The sequence below is a fragment of the Drosophila virilis genome, chromosome X (assembly GCF_030788295.1).
Source record: "Drosophila virilis strain 15010-1051.87 chromosome X, Dvir_AGI_RSII-ME, whole genome shotgun sequence".
Taxonomy (NCBI): domain Eukaryota; kingdom Metazoa; phylum Arthropoda; class Insecta; order Diptera; family Drosophilidae; genus Drosophila; species Drosophila virilis.
The window spans coordinates 21,839,266-21,846,627 of NC_091543.1; the positions used below are offsets into that span (position 1 = coordinate 21,839,266).

General features: G+C 42.9%; 1 protein-coding gene across 6 annotated transcripts in view; it reads right to left on the bottom strand.

The window, feature by feature from the left end:
• sdt (stardust) overlaps window positions 1–7,298 on the bottom strand; it is a 74,098-nt gene extending 66,800 nt beyond the window's left edge. For 2 of the 6 annotated variants that reach the window (XM_032439579.2, XM_032439577.2), the window contains exons 1-2: window positions 6,352–7,265; window positions 3,887–4,255 (exon numbers count right to left, since the gene is read on the bottom strand). In XM_032439579.2, the coding sequence (XP_032295470.1) occupies window positions 3,887–3,973 (87 nt within the window). In that variant the 5' untranslated portion in view covers window positions 3,974–4,255; window positions 6,352–7,265. Of the gene's footprint in view, window positions 1–3,886; window positions 4,256–6,351 lie in introns of all 6 variants that reach the window. The other 4 variants (XM_032439585.2, XM_032439583.2, XM_032439574.2 and 1 more) reach the window with 3 other exon arrangements.
• Between the last annotated feature and the right edge of the window lie 64 nt (window positions 7,299–7,362).

The window sequence follows — 7,362 nt, forward strand, 5'->3', positions numbered from 1 at the left end:
TATTTCATTCGGAAATAGACAGAAATTACATTTCAGTTCAATAGAATTTATTCCATCTGCTGACAAATTACACTATTTGCTTGAATGTGCATCGGTATGTGTGGTATGACAACATTTGTATGTACATTTTTGCAAATGATTTTGTAACGAAAAAATCGTTTAAGGTTTGAACACTTGATACATTTGGAGTCGAGTCGAAATGAAGTAAACATAGCAAATGTAAGTCAAACAAATTTGAGGAAGAATGTCAATATATGTATATGGGGGAAAATTGTGAGCTGGTTCGATCGAAAACCGATGAAAATTCTATGTCTGCTCGTTGTGTAAAGTAAGCAGTTTTATTTTTGCTGCTGCTGTTGCACATTTCTTCGCATAATTATGAAGGTCTCTGCCAGGAAACGAACGAGAAAACAAAACGAAAAAAAAAAAAAAAATAAGGACAAACGCAGCATTTGCCATCGGAATGCAATTTGCATTTAAGTAGCAAACAATAACAACTAAGCGCATTTGCATACGCCTGGCAAGAACGCTCACAGTACAGCTATAAGCCGAACTGTTACCCCTGCCCCACTCCCCACTCCCCACTCCCCGCACCCCCCTACCTGCCAGGACTCTAGCCAGCCAACACACTCTCTTTGCTGCTGGCTGTTGCTCTTGTCTCTCTCCGACAGCTGAAAAACGCATTGCAGCTGGCAAGCAAAAGAAACAAAAAAGTGTTGCCTACTTTTTTGATGCTGCAGCGTCAAGTGATGCGGACGTGTGTGTGTGTGTGTGTGTGTGTGTGTGTGTCTCTGTGTTTGTAGGCGCTGCTGATGATGACAATATGTAATGACAAACGGAGATTTTTACTGGCTTTTTATGACTTATTCACACGCTCGCTCACGCACACCCAACACCCATCACCCAACACCCAACACACATAAAGCCTGCCAGCACACACACGCACGCACACGCAGACGAGCAGCGACAACGACGTCGTCAACTCGACTTCAAATTGTGACGGGCAAGGCCAAAAGCAGCAGCTGCCAACGAAAGCTTACCAAAGCAACCACCCATTGCCCGCCCGCGCCCTCTTACCCAAAATATGCCTGCTTAGCACTTGGCAGTGCCCTTCAGTTCTCCATGCCACTCCCACGCTCTCACTCTCACTCTCCTCTCACTCTCACTCTCACTCTCACTCTCAATCTCATTGTCGCTCTCCTCTACTCTCCTCTCGCCTGCGCCAGCAGGCTCTATACACAGGCATTGTAGGCAGCTGACTGTGTTGAAATGTTCTTGTTGTTGTTCAGCTTACAGCCAAAAGGGAACAGCTCTGTGTGTGTCTGTGTGTGTGCGGGTTTATGTGCTCGCTGGCGTGTGTGTGTGTGTGCGTGTATATTAAGTGCATGTCTCACAAAAACGGCAATGTTTAATTAAAAGCGATAGCAACAGAACGCAACGCGTAAAAATCGCTGCGTTGCAAGCGACAGAAAATCGAGAGATTTTTGTAACAACGCATAAGACGCCAACACCACAAACTCTCCACCCTCCATCCTCCATCCTCCATCCCCTTTAACCAAGCAGAGCCGCTCACAAGCCCGAACCCCTGCCCCGCCCCAAACCATGCACAACTGCTGCATTAGGGCTTAGAACTATGCCATTTCATGAAATTGAAAACAATGCGCTGTTCATTAACCGAATTTCGTCTGTTTGGCTGTTTGGCTGTTTGGCTGGAGGGGGTGAGGGAGGGTAAATTATTATCATAGCATAACCGAAGGCGGTTGCACAACTAACAAAATATTCCAATTAGCAAAAGCTGAACTGCAGCACTGAATCTGATCAGATTTCGATTGCATTTTGTGTTCTTAAATGCGACAACACAAAGAAAACTAAGCATGTGTGTGTGTGTGTGTGTGTGTGTGTGTGTGCTCGCAGACAAACTTTGAAATAGTTTTAACAGCCGACAGGCAAATAATTAAAGCGCATTGTAAACTCAAATAATAGCAACATCATCTAATTAATACACTGAGCTGACAAACCCATCAGCCGTTGGCTTCATAGCCAAATACACAATTTATTGGCCAATTCGGATATTTGAGTATAAAAGATTCTTTGGAGCTGGCCGAGTGTGTGTGCATGTGTGCATGTCTGGCTATCGATATGTGGCAGAGGGAGCTAGTCTTTTAATTTGGCATCGGGTTTTTGGCGCACGTGTACGAGTCATTTAATTACCAACCCCTTTTCAGGTAATTTGAGCCAGCTAAGCCAAACACAAACATTGAATTCTCAGTATTTAATCATATTATGAAACTTGTACGTTTCATTGGAATATCAAAGTATGCATATTAAAGTCAAATGGATATGTGAAACTCAGACACAGGAGAAAAGAGCTCGAAATAAGCATTCAAAACTTTTGTTGGCCACATCCAATCAGAATGTGACACTGTTAAATGGCGCCCTTTCAACCGTACAATAGTCCAATTGTGTGTTATTTCCAGCATATATTTAAGTAAATAAAACAATGCCAAAAATAGTAACTATTCTATTTGCAGCTGTAACAGCTAGTAATAATCAAGGCCGTGTGCTCGACTGGAAGACAACCTGAACTGAGCCAACTTGAAGAGCAATCTAGTCGCTTGCCAGAGCAAAAACCACCAGCAAATCATTTGCAAACACATTTCCCTGTTATGCTTGTGAACAGCTCTTATCATTTTTAGAATATCAAGTCGTTGGATCCAGGCTCAAGGAGAGATCGTTTCGATGCAGCTAATTGTACCCATTGGAAGGCTTCCTTCTGCCTTGTAAACACATTTGGACAACAACATTATAGCTTTATGCTCATTTGCAATGGGTTCGGCGTATGAATAGAGTCTATTATTGCCACAAAACAAAATAAAGGACAAACAAAAAAGTCAAAGTGCGGCATGTGTAACCCAAGCTCGGCCTTTTACAATACAAACGTATAGACAACAGAATATGGCTAGATTGGGTCGATAAACAAGACCGTCTAGACGGTATTGAAATTAAACAAATAAAACAAGCAGAAACGAATATTTTCGGCGCACCGAAGCTGCAAGACCCTACATCGACTTCGATCAATTCTTCAAATAGCAGCGCAGTAAAGCTAATCAGGGCTTAATTTGAGAAGAAAAAAAACGCTCTCGATTAGCTAGAGGCTAGGATGGCCGATAAAATCATGCTACAAGAAATTTGAGAACTTGTTAGAGGACATTTACGTCCCGCATGACCCAAACACATGTCGTTTTTTTCGAGATATCCAAAAGAATTGCTGCTCGTAAGCACAAAAACTTCTTCAATTGAAGGAAGCATCAGAAATATTTTGTAACAAGCATGTGGCATAGTTTTTGCATGGATAATTAATTTGGCCAGTTTTGGCGAGTTCTTGGCCATTTGATAAACGACAATATGCGTGAAGTGCTTGGCCGTCGAAGGTGCTTTTGGGACTGTTGCCAACGCTTGCATACTTGAGGGCCCCCACGCAGCGTACGCACACAACACAAAGGACACTTGAATCGGCCTGGCAACCCGTACGGAGTAGGCACTTAGGGCCCCGAAGCCAAATACCAAAACCAAAATCAAATCTCGCCTTGCCTTGCCTTGCCGCGCCTTGAAGCGCACCTCCTCGATTTGATTTGGCCAGCTCCTTGGAGAGCGCGTGTGTGTGTGTGTGTGTGTGTGTGTGTGAGGGAGGGAGGGGGCGCCATTGTTGTTGCCTTGCCATTTGCCGGTCTGCCAATATGGCGCACATAATGAGGCGCCCAGTTGCCGTTTATTTGTGTGAATGTGTGCGTGTTCTTTGTGTGCAACTGTGCAAGAGATCCGCACCAGGAGTGTCTGTTAAGCAGCCCAACATGCTATTCAGTCAGTATCAATGTGTCTTACTTACCTTGCCCTGCGACGAGGATATGGTGGAGGCCGACGGAGTGCCCGAGGATTGTGCGCTTAACGTGGATCGGCTGCTGTTCGCTTGCATTGCGACGCAGCGCGACGACGTTCCTCGAATCCTTTGCTGACCACCAACAGGCGCAATCAACTGGTTTTAGCTCCGATTGTTGCTATTGTTGTAAACATTTTTCCACTCCAAATGCTGCTCAGCTATATCATTATTCGGCTAATTTTGCCTATTTTGTATGTGCTTGCATTATTGTTATTTTTTTTTTTTTTTTTATATAAATTCTACGTTTTCGCTTATGTGAATTAGTTGTAGCGGCTCCTGGCGCTTTTATTCTTTTCTTTGTTTCGGGGCGGAGCGTTGCTGAAAGTTTAAAGCAAATGTTGAGCAACTTTGAGTAACTTTGAGCGAAAAACATACTTGAGAAGCGTTGAAAAATGCCAAGAGCTTAAAATACAAATATTTACGAAAATGGAAACAAATAAAGATGGACACGCAAAAGATATCCTGCAGGCAACTTTCATTTCTTCAATAAATGAAAGATATTCAAGAACTAATATACCCTGCCTACGCGAGTTAAGGGCTTCAGGCATTGTTCACAAGACAAATCTTCGATGTGAGCTCTTGCAGTCTCTCAGATCTGCGCATTCATACATGCGGACAAGGACGCAGACAGACTCGACTGTTGATGCTGAACAAGGTCGGAGATGCCTCCCTTGCGGCTGTAACAAACATTTGCACAAAAACCGTATACCCCTTTAACACCATTCGGCCAAGGGTATATTGGTTTTGTGCAAATGTATGCAACAGTCGAATCCGTCTGTCTGTCTGTCTATCTATCTGTCCGCCTGTGCGTTTCTACAAAATAAGTCAAATGCTGTGAGATAATTGAAGCAAATTTTGTAAATAATATTTCACTTTTCGGAAGCCAAACAAACACTCAAACACTCTGTTTTATTGGTTTTTCCTGGAATGGCCAAAGAATCTATTCCTAGAAAATTGTAGCTTACAAATTAAATGTCGAGCAATTTGTAGTTTCTAAGTAATATTTAAATGCTTTTCATGTGAATGTTAATGAATCTCAATGAATGTATGCAAGTGCTTTGCCTATTTATTCATTTGGATGGAATCTCTCAAGCGTTGCAAGTGAAAACAAAGTGTTAAATCATAAATGACGTTAAGCCAAAAGATAACAAATTAATTATTTTTCATAACAAAATTCCAATTCTCCAATATTAACTTCATCGTAACTGCATTTTGTGCGTTTAGCATTCGGTTTTTTTTTTTAAGATAAAATCTAAATTCGGGGCTGTCTAAGCGCTAAGAAGAGAAAAAAAGTGTGCCCCATAATTGTCTCGATTGTCTAGTGTTCCGCTTGTCCGGGTCTCGAGTGCCTGTCAACCTGTCAGCCTGCAGGGTATGCAACACTTTTTTTTTCGGCAATGCGGTGGCAAACGAAAAACGTTCGTGAAATGTGCAGTGGAAGCAATAAAAAAAACACACACAAACACACACACACACACACACACAGGGACAAAAATTGGTCTAGAAACGTTCAGCGACCGCATCTTTGGAGCAGAAATCAAAAGAAAATGTCACAGTCGCTGCCGTCGCTAGCGCAGCTGCTGCGCAGCAACTGAGGGCCAAGCAGTTGACTCTCAGCGGAAACGGCCTCAAGCCCAGAAATAGGGCTAGGTCATTTACGGAGCCCAAAACTGTGCAAGTGTGTGCCTGCTAACAAGGACATGCCACCCAAAGCACACACACACACACAGAAAGAGAGAGAGAGAGAGAGAGAGAGAGAAACAGGCAGAGGCAACCTCATGGAGACAGCAGCGCCGTTATGTTAAAGGATGCTGCTGCAGCGACGGCGTTGGCAGCGCATTTTGCTTACTTTCATTACTGTCATCTGCTGGCACGCCCGACTAAGAAGGGCTAAGCAGCCGCAGCCTCAGTCGCAGTCGCAGTCGCAACAGCAGCAGCAGCAGCAGAATTTTATGCCAAGGGCAGCGGCAAGCCCAAGCACGTTTTGTGGCGCAGACATAACCTCAACTTCTTGCGCGCTGCTTACCACGCTGCCAGCGTCGACGTCGCTGCTATTACGGCAGCCATTTTATAGGCCAGGCAACAGCTATTTGTGTGGATTTATGTGTGTGCACACGCACGTACACACACACACACACACACACACACACACACACATGGACGCTGCTGCTGTATTTTATTTTGCAAATTTATTAAGCGCAGAAAAACACACACACTAAAATATAAAACATTATAAAAAAAAAAATAAAACAAGATTAAAACATGCAGCACGATCGCCAAAACTAAAATCATATGCAAAACAAAAATAGATAGAAAATGCATAAGTTAAAACAAAAATGTTGCATGCTAAACATAAAGTAAACCACAATTAACAAATATATTAATATACATGTGAATAAATTTGTTTACGCTACAATTTTGTGCTGCTTTCGCTAGGCAAGTTGGTTGCTTTGTTTTTGGTTTTGTTTTGTTTTGTTTTTGTTTTTTTTTTTTTTTTCAAATTAAACGTTACGTTTCGTTTGGTTTCGTTAGATTTGTGCGTTTCGTTTTGATATTTGGCTTCTTCGTCTTCGTCTTCGTCTTCTCCATCGACTTAGACTAAGGCTGGCTGGCTGCAGATTTAGCTTTAAGCGCTATTCGTATTCTCTTGCGAGTTGTGCGTTTTATTTCATCTTAATTTGTATTATTCAAAATTTATCTGTGGCGATTTTTGTGCTTATTTAACTTTACATTTGAATGGGCATGGCTTTTGTTTGGCATACGACGATTGTTTGGCATACCATGAGCCAAAAAAAAAAAAAAATATTCTAACACGTTCTCGTATACGCGTACACACACACACACACACGGACACGGACACACACACGCACGCACGCACGCAGTGAGAAAAAATTCGAGTGGCGGCGGCTGCGACGGCAACGCGTTTAACACAAAACAAAAAACCAAAAAAAAATATATTGGAAAAAAGCGTGGCAAATTTAGCAAAATTTTGTGCAATTTATTGTGGTATGCCCTGGCAAAGTGTGCGAACTAAAACGGCCGGAGAAAATGTGCAAAGACGCATAAATTGATTTGAGCAGCTGCGGCAGTAAAAAGAATTTAAGCGGCTGACAATTATTTAAATAGCAGAGCCAACTCAGACAAGAAGTTTCCGTTTCCGTTTCTGTTACTGATTGGGATTTTTGCCGTGCAGTTTTTGCTGCGCACGCCCGCTTTTACCGCCGTCCGTGGCTCTAAAGTATGCTACAGTTTATGTTGAAATCTTGCGCGTAACTGAACTGAGCGTTGCGAATTATGTGTACAGCAGCCGTTGCCGTGGCCCGTGCACTGGCGCTGGCTCCGATTCTGTTTCTGTTTCTGTTTTCTGGTTAACGGACTTTGGCTCAGCTGCCAATGCGGCAGCAGCAGTCGAGGATGCTAATGCT